This window comes from Mus caroli, chromosome 7 (assembly GCF_900094665.2).
Source record: "Mus caroli chromosome 7, CAROLI_EIJ_v1.1, whole genome shotgun sequence".
Classification (NCBI taxonomy): Eukaryota; Metazoa; Chordata; class Mammalia; order Rodentia; family Muridae; genus Mus; species Mus caroli.
The window spans coordinates 84,161,325-84,181,934 of NC_034576.1; the positions used below are offsets into that span (position 1 = coordinate 84,161,325).

Consider the following 20,610-nt stretch of genomic DNA (forward strand, 5'->3'; position numbering starts at 1 on the left):
ACAGACTCTCAAGAGAGAAGTGTGCCCACAGACTCTCAAGAAAGAAGTGTGCCCACACATACTTAATAGATAAAAATAAACAAGAAGGGAGCTGGGTGTGATGCTAATGTCCAGGCTGGAATCCCAGCTACTTGAGAGGCTGGGGCAGGGTCAAGGCAGCCTGGGCAGCTTACGGAGACACGGCTTCCAGTTTAGGAGATGGCTGCGGGTGTAGTTTAGCAGTAGAAACTTGACTGGCATATAAAGGATTCTCCTTTCAATCCCTGGTGTCACAAGTAAAAACTGGAGAAACTAGCACAGAATATCATTTTATTCTAAATTATGGATTAAATAAAGCTGGCCACAGATGCAGTGTTCATCTTACTCCATACTTTACATTTAGTGAAACAAAAAAAGAAATCAGATCTTTCTTGTTGCAGATTGTTTTCATACACTGTATACTGGCCATGTTTTCATACACATATACTGGTCATGTTTTCCCTCCCCAGCGCCTCCCACACTCTTCCCATCCCCTTACCCACCCAACTTCGTCCTTCCTGTCTTAAAAAAACAAAACTGAAAAGTGAAAATCAAAACAAACAAAAGACTAATAAGGCAAAAATATGCAAAAACAAAGCACAGTGAAACTAATTTGCTTTCTTTTCTTAAAAACAATTTATTTCATGTACATTGTTTTGCCTGTGAGCATATCTGTATGAGGGTGTCAGGTCTCCTGCTGTGGTTGTGAGCTGCCATGTGTGTGCTGGGAATTGAACCCAGGTCCTCTGGAAGAGCAGCCAGTGCTTCTTTTTTTTTTTTTTTTTAGACAGGGAACTCAAAAACCAGACTGGCCTCAAACTCAGAGATGTGCCTGCCTCTGCCTCCTGAGTACTAGGACTAAAGACGTTCACTGATTCTAGTCTTAACCAGTGAGCCCCCCTCCATCTTCTCATTTGCTTCCTTAGTTCTGGAACAGTGACTCTCTCCTAACTACTAAGCTGTCCTCAGCACCTGCAAGGTTTTTTTACTTGTTAGGAAGATAATCTAATGATACTAATCTCATGATTAAGACGAGGGTAAAATAGCATCGTCAGGCTGAACATATAGTCAGTGAATGTTAGTATCCGTACTGTGTCCTCCCGCCCCCGAATGTGAAGCATTATTGTAAGTGGTTAGCATAGGGAAGCACAGTTTTTAACATAATCTTCCCAAGTGTTTCTAGGTGGGCTATGGTTTTGCAGATGTGTTTGGAAATATAGCTAGTATTTATAATATATGAAGACATGGGTCTACACAATCACATTAGAATGGCTTGTGGTGCCCTGAGACGGCTGCAGTGCTGACCTGAGTTCCAGCCCCAGGACCCATGTGATAGAAGGAGACAACTGACTTCAGCAGGTTGTTCTCTGACCTCTGCCTGTGCTGTGGCACGTGTGTGTGCTCCCCCACCAACATAACTAAGTGTAATAAAAAAGAAGGTTGAGACATTTCATCTCAACACACTCCATTGGGAACAAATGGCACCTGTGGGCGGCCCTTGTCAAAAGACTGTGGAGGGGGACTTCTCGTTGGCCCTCACTGGAACTGACCACCTTACATATTAGCCACAGTGCAATGCTTTCAACTCTACTCCAGCCCGTGTCTTACTAACAGCCCATGTGTGTGCCTGAAATTCTCCCACCAGGATCACTGCCGAGAAAATCATCAGCTCAGACTGCAGCAGGCCAAACAAAGTGTGAGACGCCTTCACCAGCACCACAGCATTCAAATGGTGAGCACCTGGAACAATTCGTGGTTGTGGTGTGACAGTGGGCTAGCCTGTGGAAACTACACAGTCAGGACAGGTGACGGTGGTTCTCCTTTCCTTGTGACTACATTCATAAGTGGAATTATGGGCATTTTACAAGGATGTGTTTGTTTACATATAGAAGAGAGACAAAGTAAAAGAGGAAGAACAAAAGAAAAAAGAATGGATAGACCATGAACGCCAGAAAACCCTTGAGCGGCTAAGAGCATATAAGGAGGTAAGTTCTAGAGATGCCACTCACCACGTTTATCTGGAAATACATGAGGCTCACCCACCCTAGAAAGAGTGTAACACATTACGAACACATAGCAGAGAATTTTAAAAATGCTATTACTGATGGAAGCATCAGTTGGGAGCATCACACTTTAAAAGCTACAATATGAAGCATTGCTGCTGCCTCTTCTGTGACTGGCGCAGGGTCTGGAGATGCAGCCCAGTACTTACCATCCTGTTCCGGGAAGAGCTACCACGACCAAGAAAGCGTTTGTGAGGGCTTGCGTGCAGTCTGGGGGTTAGTTCATTATTACCGTGTCAGAGCGTGGCGGCGGCAGGCATAGCACTGAGCAGCAGCCTGCATTTGATCCATAAGCAGCAGGCAGGGTTGGAGACCGGGCCTGACTTGGGCTTTTTGAAACTTCAAAGCCTACCCCCAGTGACATACTTCCTCCAACGGGACTACACCTAATCCTTCCTAAACAGCCCCTTAACTGGGCACAAAGCATTCAGATGCGTGAGCATGTGGGGGCCCTGCTCATGCAAAATGGGCAGCCCAGGACTCAATCCTCCTGGGTCAACCCCAACTGCTGTCCGAGTGTGTGCCACCATACTGCTATTGACGACATTGAAACATACTTGGTTGGGTTCCTGCTCTCCTTTCTGAATGGCTTTTAGCTGCTGCTGATAGATGGCTTTTCTTTCCTTTCATTTTTCATGTGTATGTTTAGGCACACATCTGTGGGGTCAGAGGACAGCCTCGGGTGTGGGGTCAGAGGACAGCCTCGGGTGTGGGGGTCAGAGGACAGCCTCGGGTGTGGGGTCAGAGGACAGCCTCGGTGTGGGGTCAGAGGACAGCCTTGGTGTGGGGTCAGAGGACAGCCTCGGGTGTGGGGGTCAGAGGACAGCCTCGGGTGTGGGGTCAGAGGACAGCCTCGATGTGGGGTCAGAGGACAGCCTCGGGTGTGGGGGTCAGAGGACAGCCTCGGTGTGGGGTCAGAGGACAGCCTTGGTGTGGGGTCAGAGGACAGCCTTGGTGTGGGGTCAGAGGACAGCCTTGGTGTGGGGTCAGAGGACAGCCTNGGTGTGGGGTCAGAGGACAGCCTTGGTGTGGGGTCAGAGGACAGCCTTGGTGTGGGGTCAGAGGACAGCCTTGGTGTGGGGTCAGAGGACAGCCTCGGTGTCTTTCAGAAGCTTTCCACCTTGTTTTTTGAGACAAGGGCTCCGTGTGGCTCTACCCCAGCTCTGGGGTCACAGGCACCTGCCACCAACATGGCTTTCTGTGTGCATCCTGGGGGTTGGAGAAGGGCTCTCTGCACAGGTACTCTGAGGGACCCACCTAGCTTCCTTTTTCTTTGTAATGTCTAAAATGTCACCAAGGAGGACAGTGGCCTGTAAGTACAACCACAGTGCCCTGCTGGGATGATGGTCTCACTGTCCTCTCTCCAAAATATTACGGTGAACATTTTCATCTAAGCGTCCCCTTTCATCGTCATTTGTTACACAGGAAATGCCGCATGGCCACTTGGTCAGAGCAGTAGGTTCTGAGTGTTGGCAGGTTTAGACAAGTTTACCCCCCAAAATCAAATATAAATGTGGGCTTTTGCTTTGGGTTTTTGTTTTTTAAGCAGTGCTTCACTCTGGCCCAGGGTGGTTGCAAGGTGCTAGGGCAGCACTCTGCTGCTGCTGGGCAGTAAGTGGGCCTTGCACTCCTGAAGCAGGCTCAGGAGCATCGGCCTGTGTTGGCGGCCAGGAGGGAGGCGCGCGTGGGTTAGCACGCCCGTGCTCGGGGCAGTGTTGGTTTATAGATGTGTTTGCAGAGTTGCACCAATTGACAGCCTGCATTGTGGCCAATCTCTCACTAGCTTTTCATCCTTAGAAGTGCCCGGCTCATCAGTCTGCACTGAAAACAACTTGTTCAAAGTCCATGGTGTCAAACCTGTCAGGTGGGCGCTCTCAGAAGAGGCTCTCAACGGCTCACCACCACAAGACAGCTCATCCTGCCTCCAGCAAAACCGGAAGTGCTGTTCCCTTACCTGAAGCCAGTGTGAGACCCCCTGAGCATCAAGACCCCTGTGGCAGTGTCCCTGTCCAGGCTTTTGTACCTGTTAGTGACCAGACACTCTCCGGATCCAGTGAAGATCTGTCACAGCCACCACAGCCACCACCTCCTCCTCCCCTTCCTCCTCCCCCTCCTCCTCCTCTCCCCCCTGCTCTGTCCTCTTTTCAAGGTACCACTCATCAGAATTTAGGGCTCAGGACTTTGGCAACAGAGGACCGGCCACTCCCACTAGCGTGTGACCCATCTGCTGGGAGACCATGTGATTGCCAGGAGGGTTTCCAGGGTCCAGGTAATCCACTGCAGTTCTGCTCACTCTGGGTTCTTAAGCTGTTGAAGAAATCTCTCAGTTTCAATTTAGAGTCTTCAGAATTTCTCAGTCTCAGAGTATGCCACCATTTGTTGTCTTGTTAGTAATCTCCTATTGCAATTAGTATGGGCAAGATTGAGTTTGACAAATGCTGTCAGCCTGAAACCACATGTCTGTGCATTTGCTGACCATGTGGTGCAACCCCTGAAGCTGGTAAAGATCTCCTTCCCGGGACTTCAGCATGGATGAGAGCTCTCCCAGCGTTCCTCAGTACAGCTGTGACTGGTACTGTTGCATCCGAGGCATTCTCAGAACTGAGTGTTGGAGTTAATGGAGAATATCAGAAAAGTGGGCCACCTTTTCACACTGAATACTATCAAGTATTTGCTTAGCAAAGGCCACAGTTCACATGCATAATTCTAACTATGGCTTTAGACATTGACTTTTGGGGGAAACTATCGTGAACCTGCCAAGACTCAATGCCTACTGCTTTGGAGAAGATTGTCTTGGATAAGCCCTGGCAAATTGCTGGGCTTTGGCTGAGTTGCTCCACCTAGAACATAGTTACAGGGCTAGGGATGAGTGTGAAGCCTGTGGAACAGTTCCTGCTGGCTTTGGTTCATTGAGCCCTCTGCTTATTCTGAGTTTGGGGCTTCAGTGTATCCAGAACAGGGTGTGAAGGAAAATTCCTAAAGGCTCAGGTGGCAAGCAGCCCACCTGTAGGGTTTGAATAGAGTGCTCTTTTGTCTGCCTTGATTAGAGTTTAGATATGGGCAGGTGGGTGTGAAGTATACTCAGCTATACTCAGCGTAGCTTGGATACACACAGTTTTGGGGGCTCTATGGTACTGGGGAGTAAGGAAGTGTGAACTAGAATTCTGGATCATGGGGTTTACCCGATCAGTTCTCCAAGGGGATTAGGTGAGCTCTCCAGTCCAGGACAGAACACACATTGTTAGCCATAGCCAGTGCCTCGGTCCCTAGCTAGAAATAAACGTTAATCCTAAAGGCTCACCTGGCAGATGTCAAAGTTGGTAGCTTTATTCATGCTCCTGTGTCTGGCAGGTGACGAAAGGTTTCACCTGCCTCATGGTCTCAGGGTGCCAGAGTTTTTGAAAAATAGCTTCTCCCCAGTGTCTTGGAACTCTGAGCTAATTTGTGTTTTGACAGCATTTCACACCTTCAAAAATAGAGCCCTTAGGCACCTCAGGTAAGGTGGGTGGCATTAGACACACTGCAGGAAATGTGTTGGTGCCTCTCATCAGCCTCACTGAGACGCTGATAAAGTGGACGACTTTAAGCCTCCCTGTATATAGAAACCTGCTCAGCTGAGCTCAGAGTGAGGCATCACTGACTAATCGCCAAGACTGAAGTAGAGGAATGTGGGATGAACGTTCAAGATGTTTTTTAGTGGGAAAGAAAATGGAGGAGATAGAATTTAGAGGGAGCTTAGTCTTGCCCTGTGGGTCAGATTGTTCCAGCGCAGGCTTCCTTAACTCTTCCTTAACTCCGAGGGGTCCTAAGTCATGAGAGCAGAAGATGGGTATGGCTGTGGTCTGTAACTTATAGTGGGTTTGAACAAGTAGGCAGTAAGTAGGATTAAACCCTCAGCTGTCCAGTTGTCCTGACTGAAATGGGGAGTGTGCCCTGAGAGCTGATCTGTGCACTGTTAGGACTTCACTGCAGCATGCATGTTTCAGTTAGATCACGGCATGAACTGGTGTGTTTTCTGGAGGCTTGGATCTTCATCATACTTGCTCTCTAATTTCAGGCTCTATGGATGAAGTGCTGGCCTCTCTCCGGCAGGGCAAAGCCTCTCTCCGGAAAGTAGAAACGCCCACCTTGCCCCGTCCTGGCACCTCAGTCAATGAACAAGTTCTGGCTGCCATCAGACAGGGCGTGCGGCTGAAGAAAGTCCACATGGGCCAAGGTGTGGATCCCGGCAAGAAGAGTACCAGCGACCTGGAGAGGAGCATCAGAGAAGCCCTGGAGAGAATCAAGAAAGTTTCTGCCGACTCAGAGGAGGACAATGATGAGCCGAGCCCCACTGAGTGGGACCACTAGGCTGGCTCTCCAGCCGACAGATGCAGGCAGGCCCACAACCCTAGGTCAGCGAGGCCCTGAGAAGCTGCAACACGGGGAGGTCAGTGAAGGTGTGCTGACTGCCACACAACACCCACTGCGGGCTAGGCTGGACATGGGGACAGGACTTTGTCCACTCTAGGGTCACTGACCCTGCAGGGACAGCCCTGAGGTACACATGAGACAGCATGCTTCCATGTATAAACACTGGCTCCTCAGACTTCAAGGCTTGAATGTAAACATGATTTTAGCAATAATCAGAATAAATTGTATATATTCCCAGAATTACCTTAAATATTTAAATTTTATTTTGTGTATTGAACACAGAAACTCATAATAAACAATATTTATAGTGCATCTGCATTATGAGGAAATGGTCTCTGACCCACTGAAAGCAAAGCTCTTCCTGCCTGGGGGGAGTTGAAATGTCCCAGGATTCCAGTTGAGCTGGTGTTAAGGGCACTAACGGCATCGCTTACCTCAGGAACTGGTCTCCTGAGACTCTCTTCACTCATGCTAAGTCAGGGATGGAGAGGGACCACTACGTAGCAGCCTGGTCACTGCTCACACCGTCCCCACCTCTGTTCCTTTAACTATTAACCCTAACCCTCAATCTTGGATCCCTATTAAACTAAATGAACCCACATTTCTCGTTTCCAGAGGCCTTCCATTTCTTGTGCATTCCATCTGGCCAGTACCAACCTGGCATGATGGAGAGGTCTGAGGCTTTCAGCAGCTGCGCTTGGAGCAGCCTCTGTGGCTGGCTGGAGATCCGTCAGTGTGACCACTGTCAGGCTGCATGGGTCTGCCACCTGTCAGGAGGCCCTAGGCTCACACTGCTGAAGGCCCCTCTTTGCCAGCCTGGCTCTGATATCTGGTATGGGGAACATGCAGTGGCTCTCACTGCCTCTGCACCTGCTCTCTCACAGGTTCAGGGGTGTCTTTGGTCGCCTTTAGGCCTCCTGCTCCTCTGGACTGAATTTGGTATTTGAAAGGCCAGACAAATCACAGTTGCGCAGGGCACTGCTCATCTTTCAGTTGGCTTTTTGCTCCCATTCTGTATTACAATTTCAGTATTACACGGTGCCGGGAAGCTACATCAGCTTTGGATTAACTCTTAGCTTGCTTTTGCCAAACGCTTTGAGAAGCTTTCAAAAAGTGACACTTGTGTCACAAACGAGTTCTCCCAAAGTTCCTGATTCGATGGTGTTTTAGTACTGCAAACTTCTAGAACCTTCTCTCACTCACGTCCCTTTCCTGCCCTTCAGCCAGGCCCTCAAGTAACCCATCCTCTGACCTCTGGGATTCAGGACCGTGGAGGGCACAGTGTACCCCTTGAACTCCCAGTGGTTTCCAAAGCACTGAGGCTTGATATATAAGGTGAGGGCCAGCCCTGCTGCCTGATCCTGACTCCTGGAGAACTGGCTGCTGCCCCTGGGCAGCACCCTGCTCCACTGCAGGTCTGAACCCAGTCCCCACACTGCTTGCCTTTGTCCCACATAGTCTTGCTCTGAAGCTTAAGTGACTGGAATTGCTTAGTTGGTAGAGTGCTTGCCTAACACACATGAAGCCCTGAATTTCATTCCTAGCCTGGCATACTGCCAGGCTTACTGGTGCATACCTATGATTGTAGCACTGGAAGGGTCCAGAGTTCTACACCATCCCTGGCTATGTCATAAGCCCTAGGCAAGCCTAGGACAGGCAAAACCCAGTTCAAAGATAAGTGAATAGACTAGTGGGACCCTGCTTTCTAACCAGCTGGTTGGACTGGGGATATGGAGTCTGGTCCTGGGGTGACCGTGCACACTGGTGGCATCCTCTGAACTCTGCCAGAGCAGACTGCGTACACAGGATCTGTCCAGATCATACAGGTAACCTCCTATAAGCCCCTTTGCTTTTTAATAGTCACAGGTAGAAGACAGATTGCCAGGCAGTCCGTGGAGGCCTTGCTCTAGGAAGCCCTTCTGAAGTGGGCTGATGACCCAGAGAGCAGCGGCTGAGGCCGTCCTAACAAGCTCTAACATCTGAGCCCCTACAGATGCTCAGGGAGGAAGAGCACCTGTTGATGCAGATGACCTGGATTGCGCGGCTCACAACCTGCTGTCAGTCTAGCTCCAGGGGATCTGACACGCTCTCTGGCGTCCGTGGACACTTGTATGCACATGATGCACATAAGTTCACACAGGCACATATACAAACATACACATTAAGTTTTAACATGAGGCCAGGTTAGATGGCTCAGTGGATAAAGACGCATGCCACCAAGCTTGTCAACCCGAGCTCATCCCTGGAGCCACATGTGTGAGACCAAAGCAGGGAAAATGTACTGCAGGTTAGGGGTTCTGTTTGCAGTGCAGACACTGAAAAGGAAGTTTCTGTGTGTCCTGTGCAGGTTAAAGTTTCTGTTTGTAGTTAAAAGAATAAGTGCCTGTGTTAAGTTTCCTTATTTCCAAATTAAGGTTCCTATTTGTCATTAAGTTCCTGTTTCTTAAATCTGACGTAAACTGCATGGCTTTCAACCTACACTAAACTCTCGCCCCCATTTCCATTATATTACATTATGTTACATATTATCTGCCTTGTTCCTTCCCTCTTGTGGTATCTTTCCAATGAGGTGTAACAGCCAACTCTTGCCACCCCCCCCCTGTGAACACCTTCTATTTCCTACAAAAAGGACCTCAAGAGCAGGGCAATCGCTGCTCTCTCAAACCCAGACTTAGAGTGAAGCATAGGGCTGACCAGTCTCACACGCACCCCTGATACATCTGGCTTTAACTGGATAGTCATGGATTTGTTCTTTTCTCCTCACTCTCGGATTTACGGTAGGAAAGGAGCAACTGCTGCAAGCTGTCCTCTGGCCTCCACACAGGTTGTGATATGTGAGGGCCACCTTACAAAAACATAGAGGATTAATACTAAAAGAATAGTAACTCGACCCACAAAAGTGAGAGGATGGAGGTCAAGACCAGCCTGGGATACTCAAAACAAACTCCTATTATATATGGTAAGCATTATTCAGAGGGTAAGAAGCCCACGGGAGTGGTTGGATTTCACAGGACCTTTAGCCTGTGGATTGCACAGAGCATTCCAAGATTCGGGAGCTGCATGAATAAAGGACACAGAGAAAATGCAGCATCCAGGCCTTCCAGCATGAGCTTATGGGGTAGAAGAACTGGGTCTGGAAGCTGATTTACTCAGGGTTTTGTAAACTAGCAGCTTTGTGTAAGAGCAGCCAGGAAATGGAGATTATGGAGAGAGGGGACCATCAAGCAGGCAGGGATGGTGAGACCACAGCAGCCATGGGAGAGAGGAGATGTGCTAAACACAGGCCTGCATCTCATGTGAAGCCCTAGGAAGAGCCAACCTTGGAATGTAGGTGGGGCAGTGTGAACACCCTCAAGGCAGTATGCAAAGTGCAGAAGGTCTTTGAAAATGGCTTGGGTCTTTGAAAATGGCTTTCCTCCAGGCTGCTGAGAAGGAAAGACCTTAGGGCAAAGATCTTGGACAGAGCATCAGGACCCAATAAACACAAACCAGGAGAAGTAAAGGAATAGTCAGAGGTCAGCTAAGACGAGGAGGGAGAAACTTGGGAAACAGTGTGCATCAGCTGATCTAAAGGCCTGCTGCATACCTGTGCTTCCTCCCATGCACCCTCACTCCTGAAGCCCTTCCCAGACCATCAAAGACACACCTTGGGAGAAAGACCAAACCTAGAATTTCATGAGCCTGGTACAACAGGCCTTAAAATAGAAAATGAAGGCACAACAGGTCATATGTCTTCTATTCCTGAGCGAGGGCTGGGAGCCACACCTCCCACACATTTGGGGAAAGGTGCTTCAGTGCCTGGTGCAGACTCCGCTGCCTGCAGAGCCCGTTGAAATTCTTCTGGAAAGGTCTGCTCTAGTGGGCTGTATCTCTGAGGTTGGCTTTTTTTCTCCTGTATCCAGGCAACAGGCATCCATTCTCACTGCCTCTCTCAGAAAGCTAGTCCCTCCACAAGAAAACTGCATATGCAGGGCAAGGAGGCATAGTGTGGCAGAAACACAGCAAGCTGTGGGGTAGCCCTCCATCCGGTAAGCATCCCTGTGTAAGCGGCTGCCCCTAAACAGAAAGATGTTTAACAAGCTCAAAAGAAGCCCCAAAGTGAGGGGGCCTCCACCCAGACCGCCCCCTGGGTAGCTCCAGAAGGACTTCTAGAGGGCATCATGTATTTCCAAAACATCTTGAGACACAAAAGACTTCCCAAAGGCTCCTGTCAGCTTAAAAGCACAGAGATTACACTGAGCCGGAGCGTGTATTTCTACAATTACAACAAAGCCAGGTAAACCCAACCAACACAGGTCTTTAGGAAAACAATTTCCCTTACATATAAAAGGGTCATTTTCTATGGCAAACAGATACAGAAGGAGAAGGTGTTAGGCACATAGCAGAAGGGCTGACAGAGAGTGGCCATGGGAACACGCCTTTCTTAGTCTTTAATGAATTAAGAAAATAAAATGTAAAGTCCATAATAGTATATTTAGTAAGATCGAATTAATATACATAGATCAAATATTGTTGCTTTCAAAGAATATACCTTCTACAACTTCCTGGGTATCTTATTAAAACTAAAAATTTATTAGGTCTCAACAAAATGTTAATGAACTCCAAAATGCACAAGTTGTACAAGCCGTACCCTCCTTGACAACAGGCGATAAAGCAGAGTCTGTAACAAAGTTAAAAACAACAGCAACAAAGACAAACGATCAGGAAGTCTAAAAGTATAATTTAAACTATCTCCTCAGTAAAAGATAAACTCCAGTCTGAAGGGATACGTTATTTATGACAATCATATCATATATAAACATTTATGGGGTACAGATATATTCAGAGTAAAGGTCACAGGCCTACAGCGGGAGCTACCCTGTCTCTGCGCAGGAAGTCAGCATGGCCTGTAATGTGGGAAGCTGGAGAAATGCCAAGGGAAAAACAACAATCATAAAATGATAAATCTGTAAATAGACATAGAAATCCCAAAGCTGTTTTTTTGAAAAGACAAATAAAAATGGACTAATTATTGAAAAAATAATCAGAATAAAAATGGGAAGCAGAGACATACAACACTAAGGGGAAATAATACAATCCTACGTCAACATACCCCGAAAACCTGGACGACATCATCATTTAGTAAAAGTTAAATTGTCAAAAGTCTTACAGAATGAGAGGAAACTTTGAAGAGACCAAGGAATATGGAAAACTTTCTTAAATTATTGAAGGATTATTTCTTTAAAAGGCACTAGACTTGGACAGTTTTATACAGGTTATAAAAACTTCAGAGAGCAAGGAGTTCTGAATAGTATTTGAACTATTCCAGGGCATAGAAAAAGAGATAGAAAGTGGCCCAAGATATATTTTAAAGGAAGTTCACATAAAAACACCGGACAAAGACAGCAGAAAAAAAAAATCACAATTATTCATCTTATTAATAAGATAGGAAATTCCAAAATAAAAGGAACCGCTGAAATCAAGAAGAATCGTTTCTCGTGTAAAGCTCTTGATTTTATTATACAAGTAATAGGCAACTTTTGTAGAAAAATCTGAAAGCACAAATAAGTCAGACAAAGTGAAAATGTACCAAAGACCGACCAATCCGGAGTAACCACTGTTAACTTCATAAGGTGTATATTAAAAGAGTAACGCACTGCAACTACATCAGGGTTCGGAGAAAAAGAGGGAAGGGCTTAACCATACCAACTCATCGTAAGTCATGATAGAGAAAATCATTCCAACAGCTTGACAGATGTTAAAAATTCATTTCCTAAAATCCCAATACCCCTTGCTTGTAAAATTGTCAGGAAACTAGAGACACAAGAGTATGACTTGAATATACAAGCAAGAGTCACATGTGTACTTCTGTACAGACACTAAAAATATCCTCACCAAGGGGAAGGTACGTGGAGATGCATGTTTAAGACCAGCACAGTCATAGATGACAACTCTGTCACTGTTACAGAAGGTCTGGTCAGTGTGGGAAGGCAAGCCAGAGAAAAATCGGGAAATATGATCATCACTAATCAAGGATATCGCCTACTAGGAAGGCAAATGAAATTCAAACCAAAAGGATTAGGATAAAAAGAAATCAGTGACTGGCTGGACACAATGAAATGGACTTGTGTGCAGACACACTCTTTTACACGGATAAAAATGAGGTAGATCGAGTGATGCTTCCTGATGGGCAAGATCTTCTCCAAGGAAAGAATGCGCATGGCGGAGGGGCTGTATCAAACTGTCAAAATGATAAAACACTGTGTGTGTGTGTGTGTGTGAGGGGGGAGGGGCAGAGCGAAAGAGAGAGAGAGAGAGAGAGAGAGAGAGAGAGAGAGAGAGAGAGAGCTTTACATAATTGTTGAGTATCTTGGATAGAAGGAATTTTAATTATAGGAGATTTTGATTTTCTACAGTTGTTTTTCTGTCTAAATTTATGTAACATTTATTTGATGTCCTCAAATAGAAATCTAAGGGGGAAGAATTTTCATTAACAAAGCAGTGTTATACCTACATAACTGTAAACTGTTGGAAAAGATCTCATTTATAGCAATAACCACAATGAAAAAATTACCTTTATAAAAAATAGACTGAACATTATAAATTTAGTGAAACAAAAGAGGTTATAAAGATGTTACTTCTCTTGTAAGATAGAAATAGTATATAATCCAATTTCCAATGATTCAAAAATTTACAAAATAGCCCCTGAATTTCTTTTGGAAATATTAGAATATATAATAAACTAGGAAATTAAAAAAATCATTAGTGGGGATTTTAAACCTAAAGTTAGGATTACCAAACAGTATAGTCCCAGCGCTAGAGTACACAGACACTATAGTCCCAGCACTAGAGTACACAGACGACAGGTAAGTGTGGCATGCTCACACACCTAGAAGGGTGGGGGACATAAAATGCAATTTGATGTCAGTGGAGAAAGGGTCATTTTTCCCCAAAACAGTATTGGTGCAATTTAGAAATATATTAGGAATAGCATAAAAGGGTAGTTTTGTTTTGTTGTTTTATTCTGTTTTGGAGACAAGTTCTCACTGTGCAGCCCTGGCTGGTCTGGGACTTAACCATGTAGACCAGGCTGGCCTCAAACTCACAGAGATCTGCCTGCCTCTGTCTCCTTTGTACTGGGATTTAAAGCTGTTTTGTTTGTTTTTGTTTTGTCTTTTTTTTTTTTTTTGAGACAGGGTCTCTGTAGCCCAGGCTGGCTCTTAAACTTTCTATGCAGCTGATCGTCCTGCCTCCACCTCCCAGCTACTGGGATTATAAGAATTCCACCACGCCTGGCTGAGATCAGAGACTCCACAGCTGAAAGGGGGAATGAATGTACAAGAGCAACACGCTGATGAACAGAGTAGGCTGGGATTAGAATCGGAAAAGCGTTCACAATTGTGACAGCAGAGAACTAACTATAAAGGGAAAGACTAAAATGGATTCTTCTTAATGTGTAAGAATTTCTCTGAAGGCCATGATACAACTTTAACCTCTATAATATTTATGAAAAAAACTTTGACATCAGTGAGACTGCTATATGTGGTGGAGCAAGCCTATAATTCCAGTTCTTAGAAGGCTGAGACAGGAGGATTGCCACAAATTTAAGGCTAGTGTGGTCTACACAGGAGCTCCAGGCTAGCCACAGTTATATGGTTAAGACCTTGTTTCAAAATAAATAAATAAATAAATATAAATAAATAAATAAATAAAAAGCAGACAAAAGGGGGGCTGAGGGCTGGAGAGATGGCTCAGTGGTTAAGAGTATTAGCTGTACTTGCAGAGGGCCTGGTTTGACTTCCAGCACGCTCATGGCAGCTCACAACCGTCTGTAGCTCCAGTTCCAGAGATCTGATAACCTCTCTTCTGCTCTCTTGATTATCAGGCACAAGTAGAACTTGTGTAGTAGTCCTGTTTTAAAAAGGAATGAATGAAACCACTAAAGACCTTATAAGAAAGCAGGCCTGAAGCCAGGCTGTGGCTCCCACCTTGGATCCCAGCACTTGGGAGGCAGAGGCAGGCAGGTCTCATTTGCTAATGAGGAACATATTTTAATAAAAACAAAAATGTAACTTTCTTAGCTCCTGCCCCCATGATGATGACAGAGCTAGAGGGAGCACGGTGCTCACAGACGCGGCGAGCAGAGGTATAGTTGGGGGTGGGGGGACACACATATTTCTGAAAGGTAATTTGAAATGCTATGTTTAAAATCCTAAAAACGTGCATGCTTCCTTTTTTATTAGTTAAAATAGGGCTATGTTATGCTGCAGCAAATCATCAGCCCTGGAATCCCAGTGGTAAAACCTATAAGGTCTATCTTTGTGTGAGCCACATGTCTGTGTCAATGGCAGGTAGGGTAGGGTGAGAGGACCTGTCCCCTACAGTCACTCAAGAACCTAGGCTGGGAGAAGCCCTAACCCCGGGAAGTTACCATTTGCTAAGGCTAAGGATCAGAGACACTGAAGTCATGCATGGCACACTCCACAGTCCTGGCTAGAGTTTCAGATACTATGTCTGCTCACATCATTGACCAGAATTATTCCCAGGGCCCCGAATAGCTGACCACCGAGGGGCCAGTGAGTAGATTCTCTCACATGTTTAGGAAGGAAAGGAACCAGGGTTTGGAGGTCAGAAAAGGCTAATATTAGAAATTTAGTCTAAGCAAATACTCTAAAGGGTTTACAAAGATGCCAGAACCATGTTACTGTGTCCTGACTACAAGAGTAGAAAACTGGAAACAGCTTAACTCTCAAAGGACTGACCTGTTACACAGCTGTTAAAAAGTAGGAGTTACGGACTCACCGATAGAGAGGTGTGAAAGGAGACAAGTGAGTTATTAGAAGGGTGTGCATGAGACCAGGAGATTTCATGGAAAGGAACAAAAGCAAGCTGGATGCTGAAGAGCCACTCAGGTTAACTGTTAAAATCAGACAGGGATGCTGAAGACTCACATGGGTTAACAGTGTTACAATCGGATGGGGATGCTGAAGACCCCCTGGGGTGGGTTAACAGTGGTTACAATCAGACCGTGGAACAATAGGTGATTTTTTTTTGTTCCTTTTATCTTTAATTTCATTTTTTAAAAAATTATCTATTACTTATATTCCAAAAAAGCATTTAAAAAGAAAAAAAATGACTCATGAAATAATTTGCTTATCCAATCCATAGTTAGCATTAAGCTCTTGTGGAGATGTAAGAAACATCTTCCTACCGTCACATCCACTGTCACAATGGAGTGACAGTCAGGCCTTCCTATCAAACCTGGTACAGGACAGAGAGGCATCAACGCGTCCCTAACATCTGCGAGGTATCAGTCCTGCGGCTCTCCTGACAGAGCTGGCAAGCCTGGACTCCGCTGTGGTCCACGTGGGCCTCTGCAGGGGTCTCTGTGGCTCAGAGGCCACTCCACAGCAAGTGCTACACTGTCAAAGAGAACTGTACAATTTCACACAAACCTAAAGCCCCACAAAGTCCTGTAAGCGGATTCCAGAACATTCACCATCACCACCAAAAATATTCAATGACTCCTGGTTATGAAGTTATGGTTGAATTCCTCCTAATTGTTTCTCTGGTTTTTCCTGATGCTTCCTCCCCCCAGTGCCCATGCACATGCGCACACACATATACATACTCTCTCTCTCTCATACACACACACACACACACACACACACACGAACATTTCATACAGCTCAAAATTCCTACCAAAGTCACCTTCTTGCCAGGCTTGTTTTTAAAGAGGGATTTATATTCTTTAGAAAGTTGTAAGGAGAAGACATGTAAATAGCTCACACTTCTATTTAGGGCTCCACCTCCATGCCGTCACACCCACTGTCCCCAGAATACAGTCTGTTTCTTTGAGGGAAGCCATGTATTCAGAAGTCATGGTCTATTTAGATCATGGCGATCATTCCAGATATGTGTGGACATTGAATTGAAAGCTTCCGCCTTATGTTGCGAGTGCTTCAAAATCCAGTGGTGTTCCCAAGAATTGAGCGAGTGTAACTTCTAGTGACCCACTTCAGTTACCAGCAAAGGGCAGTGGCTGGTGCTCCCTGAAGAGCTGCATGGCTTGAGCTCCTCCCAGACCGCCCAGTTTCCAAGCACACACCTGGCTGCACATGAGGTCTAAGTTGGGTCTCATTCACAGTCGCCGCTGGTGTCTGCAGGGGTCTTGGCTATAGAAAGAGCCCCTGCCAAGCGGGCTTGCTTGTGATGCTTTTGGGCTGCATGTGAGTTCTCTCACACTCATATCAAATGCAGTACCTGCACCTGCCATCATGCTGCTTAAGGCTGTGTCTGTGGAGCATGCAGGCTGGAGAGCAGCTCCCCCTATGGACAGCCAGTCATGCATGCAAACTGCTCTAGGCACTGGAATGAGTCTGCACCTCCCCAACTGTGGCTTGTCTGTTCTGCTCCTGTTTATGTCTCTGCCATCAAAGGCCTCCTCCCCTCTTTAAAAACGTGAGTGGACCTTCATTAAAGTCATCAGCAAAGAATTCATAGCCAGACAGTGTTCCACCAAACTGGCCTCTCCAAGCACAGAGATCATTGAAGAGATCCCTAAAGAGCAGAATCAAAGGAAACAGACCTTACTGTGTATGGTGGACAATTCTGCCTTGTCCCTGTTGGCTGTTCCTTGCTGTGGACACACACTCCAATTAATATAGTTGCAACATGCTTTTAGTAGGGCAGAGGATTATTTATTTCTTCTTGGCATCTAAGGGACACCAAAGGGAGAGTAACAATATGGCTCATGGGAGAACAGTGGATCAAGGTCCAGGAGACCCAAGAGCCCAAGCTGCTGGCCACAGCTGGGTTACTCTGGGCTACTCTGCTTCCACTTCCTGTTGATAATTTCTGCCAAGTTCTCTCACCCAATTAAGGTCTAAAGTGACAGCTCTTGGGGAGAAGCAATGGAAGGAGATGATCAGAGGTCAAGCACGGGCTGTTTCTTCTCTCCCAATCCTTCCCTCCAGTGGTCTCTCATTCCTAGGCACCGCCCTACCCCAGCTCATGCCAGAAATGCATGTGGATCACGGCTCAAGGGCTCTGAGGTTTTCTTGGCCTCTTTTAGGTTCCATGTGGATGGCTTCAGAATGTAAGCTAAGCAAGGTGCAGACTGCTAGTCTCAGAGATGCTAAGGCCAGAGCTCATCGACACCAGGCTCTGCAGGCATCACTCTGTGGCCGTAATTGCTGGGGCAAAACAGCTCACACCATCTGCATGGGATTTGAGGCTACAACAACAGTCCTAAGACTAGGCTGGACATCAGAAAAAATGGAGGTATGTCCCACTAGTGTGAGTGGATACGGAACAATTTCAGTGGGTCATTTGCGCCGTACAGTCTACCTTTTACAGTGGCAGAGGCTGCAGACAGGGCCAGCCTACTGTTGACCTTCCAGGCCATTCCTGGGCCAGGACTGTTCTTAAAAAGAAAGAAAACAAAGAATCATGATGTCTTTAGAGGAAGCAGATGAAAGGGAGGTTCTGTGCTTGTTTGGGGCTTTAGCTGTGGAGCCTAAATCACTCTTCAGGGGCATCCTAGTGTCTTAGGATCATGGGCTGTGACAGTTTGGGGGCTGCTTGAACCCAAGAGTACAAAAACTATTTCCCCCACCTACTGGCTATTAGAAACTTGCCAAACCCTCCAGTGCTAACAACAGGGGTCATGGGTCTCAACCTTACAGCCAGCCCACTGGGCTCATAACTTCTAGAACGTTCTACACTTCCAGTTCAGTAGCCTTAGCAAGTGTCCTCATATGGTCATGTCACCAGATCATACTCCAGCCAGCCGAGAGCTCCTTCCACTGATAATGTCTCCTGCAGATGGAAGCTCATCTGAAGCCTGAGCTGACAGCCCCAGTGTCCACTGCTCTTGGGAGCCATGTGTCCAGGTTGCTGGCAGGCAAAGGGGCTGGGGTGGCCTAAGAAGAGTTCCCCTTAGCCCATGCTGGGCCATAGCTAACCCAGTCTATGTTCTCTTGGTGCACCAGTAGCAGCTGCTACTGACTTGAGAACTATTGGGAGCTGTGGGGAACGGCAGCACCCTGGGCTGAATTACATCAGAGGTGACCACTCTGTTGTATAAAACATCCCAACTTGATGGGGTCACCCCCTAACAGAACTCAGCCTTCCACATCACCAGCCTTCCTTCCTTTTTTTGTCCCAGTTGAGTTCCTTGCTCAGAGTGACTCGTCAGCCACTGCAAGGAAAGATGAGGACTTGGAAGTCACCACAGGGCCTGGGTCTTGAACGTGCTGACCCTAGCCCCATCCTCAGGCTGTTTTCTCATTCAGGAGGAAGAATTTCTGATCCCATGTGGATACATCTAGAGGGTTCTTAGACGGGTAGGGAACCAATGTTTCCCTTGCCCAAGGCATTCTGAAGTGTTGGGGGTCAGGGTTAACACACCTTGCCTCCTGTGTGCAAACTCTCCTAAGGAGGAATGCCTGTGGACCTGAAAGTCCAATGGTTCTGCTAGGAAGTTCTCTGTGAGCAGAGAGCTTTTTGGCTGCAGGCCCTTCCTTAGCAGGAACTGGGAAAGGAAAGGCAGACCTGGGGGGAGCGTCTCTGTCTCTAAGGCTAAGCTGCCACCTGAGGGGCTCTCATCCTCATGGCATGAAGGATGGCTTTGTATTGTTCAAACCCAAGAAGCCCAGCCTGTCTTCTAAGCCCAGGCTAGCTCCTATACTATGCTCTCCCGGTATCCAGAAAGTCTCCAACTCCAGGCCCTCTGCCTGGAAGAGAAGGAAGGTCCCAAAGGCAATGCCCTCCAGGATCGTGGCTGGGGTCCCTGCAGGAGGGCCTCAGAGTCGTCTATGACGAGGACACTGCCACAGTCTGGGCCTCAGAGCCAGGTCTAGGTTTGAGTACAGCAAACTGCACTCATTTCTGAGAATTACTTCAGCTCAACAAAGATGATGTGTTCTTCAACAAGGGTCTGAACTCTGCTGTGTGGTTTGATTAAAACACTAAGTTCTACTTAAATGTTTAATTGAACAAATGTTTATTAAGCACCTATTAAGTGCCCAGACTCCGCTAGACACCCTCCCTGCATTCTGTTCCCACAGCTTAAGCATCTGCTCTGAAATCAGAAACAAACAAACAAACAAAAAAAAACAAAAAAAAATCCAAACAAACAAGAACATTGTTGCAATCACAATAAATCAGGGGAGGATGGGTCTTAGCAGGAAGGAGTCATTCCCTGTCAGTGCGCACAACCCAAGACTTCTGGTTTATCTTCCCTCTAGATAAGTCTCCACTAAATGGCTCCTTTCAAGTAGGTATGTCTGACCTACAGCCCAAAGGTCACAGGCAGCCAAGGGTAACTGTGAATGTGCTCCAACCCAAAATAGTGTATTTACTTAAAACATTTTTTTTTACAATGATTTCTTTTTGAGTAAGTCAGTTGTGCAGTTTTTGAGTGTGAACTTTGTGGTTGACAATGTCATGTCACATCTGCTAGAGCAACAAAATGCATACTGGGAAAAGATGCTCCCTCCACGTGCCAGTGGTCTAGAACCTGCTGGAGAGTCACATACACTGAATGCCACGCAGCAGAAGGCACCCGAGGGCCTGTTGTAAAGGATAATGGTACTTGGGTTAGAAAATACTTCCCCCATCCCGTTCATAGGGTTGCAACAGCCCTTAAGGGAAGATCTAAACATCGCTGCCCTGACTGCATAAACGGCTGGGGTAGACCAAGTTCTGGATTCCTGAGTCAGAAGCTTCCAGTTGTCCACGACCTCACAAAGCCAGAGAAGCGAGAGCTTTCCTATTCTGGAGGAGTGAGCGGACGGCACAACTGGTCTGGAGACAGACAGAACGCACCTGCATTTACAGAAGCAAATGGAGAATGTCCTACGTCTACTGCACCTCTCACACACACCTGCCACTCCAGAGCTGGGCTCCGCCCTGCCCTGCCCTAGTTATCTGTGCCTAACTTGGAGAGTCCTCGACGGAAGTCATGGAGGTCGTCGATCTTTCCGTCCAGCACCTCAAGGAAGCTCTTCAGCTCCCCCTTCAGGTGGCGCTGCCGGTATTTACTCTCTTCGATGTCTGTCTTTAGAGACCGCACTTTGTCTTCCAAGTTTTGATTGTCTCTTTCGGCCGCCTGATGAGACAAAAGGGAGAAGGA

General features: G+C 46.7%; 2 protein-coding genes across 3 annotated transcripts in view; one reads left to right on the forward strand and one right to left on the reverse strand.

Moving 5' to 3' along the window:
- The window catches only part of Whamm (WASP homolog associated with actin, golgi membranes and microtubules), a 34,056-nt gene extending 26,897 nt beyond the window's left edge, over window positions 1-7,159 (forward strand). The window contains exons 7-10 of the mRNA XM_021168583.2: window positions 1,664-1,750; window positions 1,908-2,003; window positions 3,879-4,350; window positions 6,139-7,159. Coding sequence (XP_021024242.1) covers window positions 1,664-1,750; window positions 1,908-2,003; window positions 3,879-4,350; window positions 6,139-6,431 — 948 coding nt within the window. The 3' untranslated portion in view covers window positions 6,432-7,159. The remainder of the gene's footprint in view (window positions 1-1,663; window positions 1,751-1,907; window positions 2,004-3,878; window positions 4,351-6,138) is intronic.
- Window positions 7,160-15,613: 8,454 nt separating this feature from the next.
- The window catches only part of Homer2 (homer scaffold protein 2), a 100,059-nt gene continuing 95,062 nt past the window's right edge, over window positions 15,614-20,610 (reverse strand). The window contains exon 9 of one of the 2 annotated variants that reach the window (XM_021167674.2): window positions 15,614-20,586. In XM_021167674.2, coding sequence (XP_021023333.1) covers window positions 20,398-20,586 — 189 coding nt within the window. In that variant the 3' untranslated portion in view covers window positions 15,614-20,397. The remainder of the gene's footprint in view (window positions 20,587-20,610) is intronic. The other variant, XM_029480084.1, reaches the window with a different exon arrangement.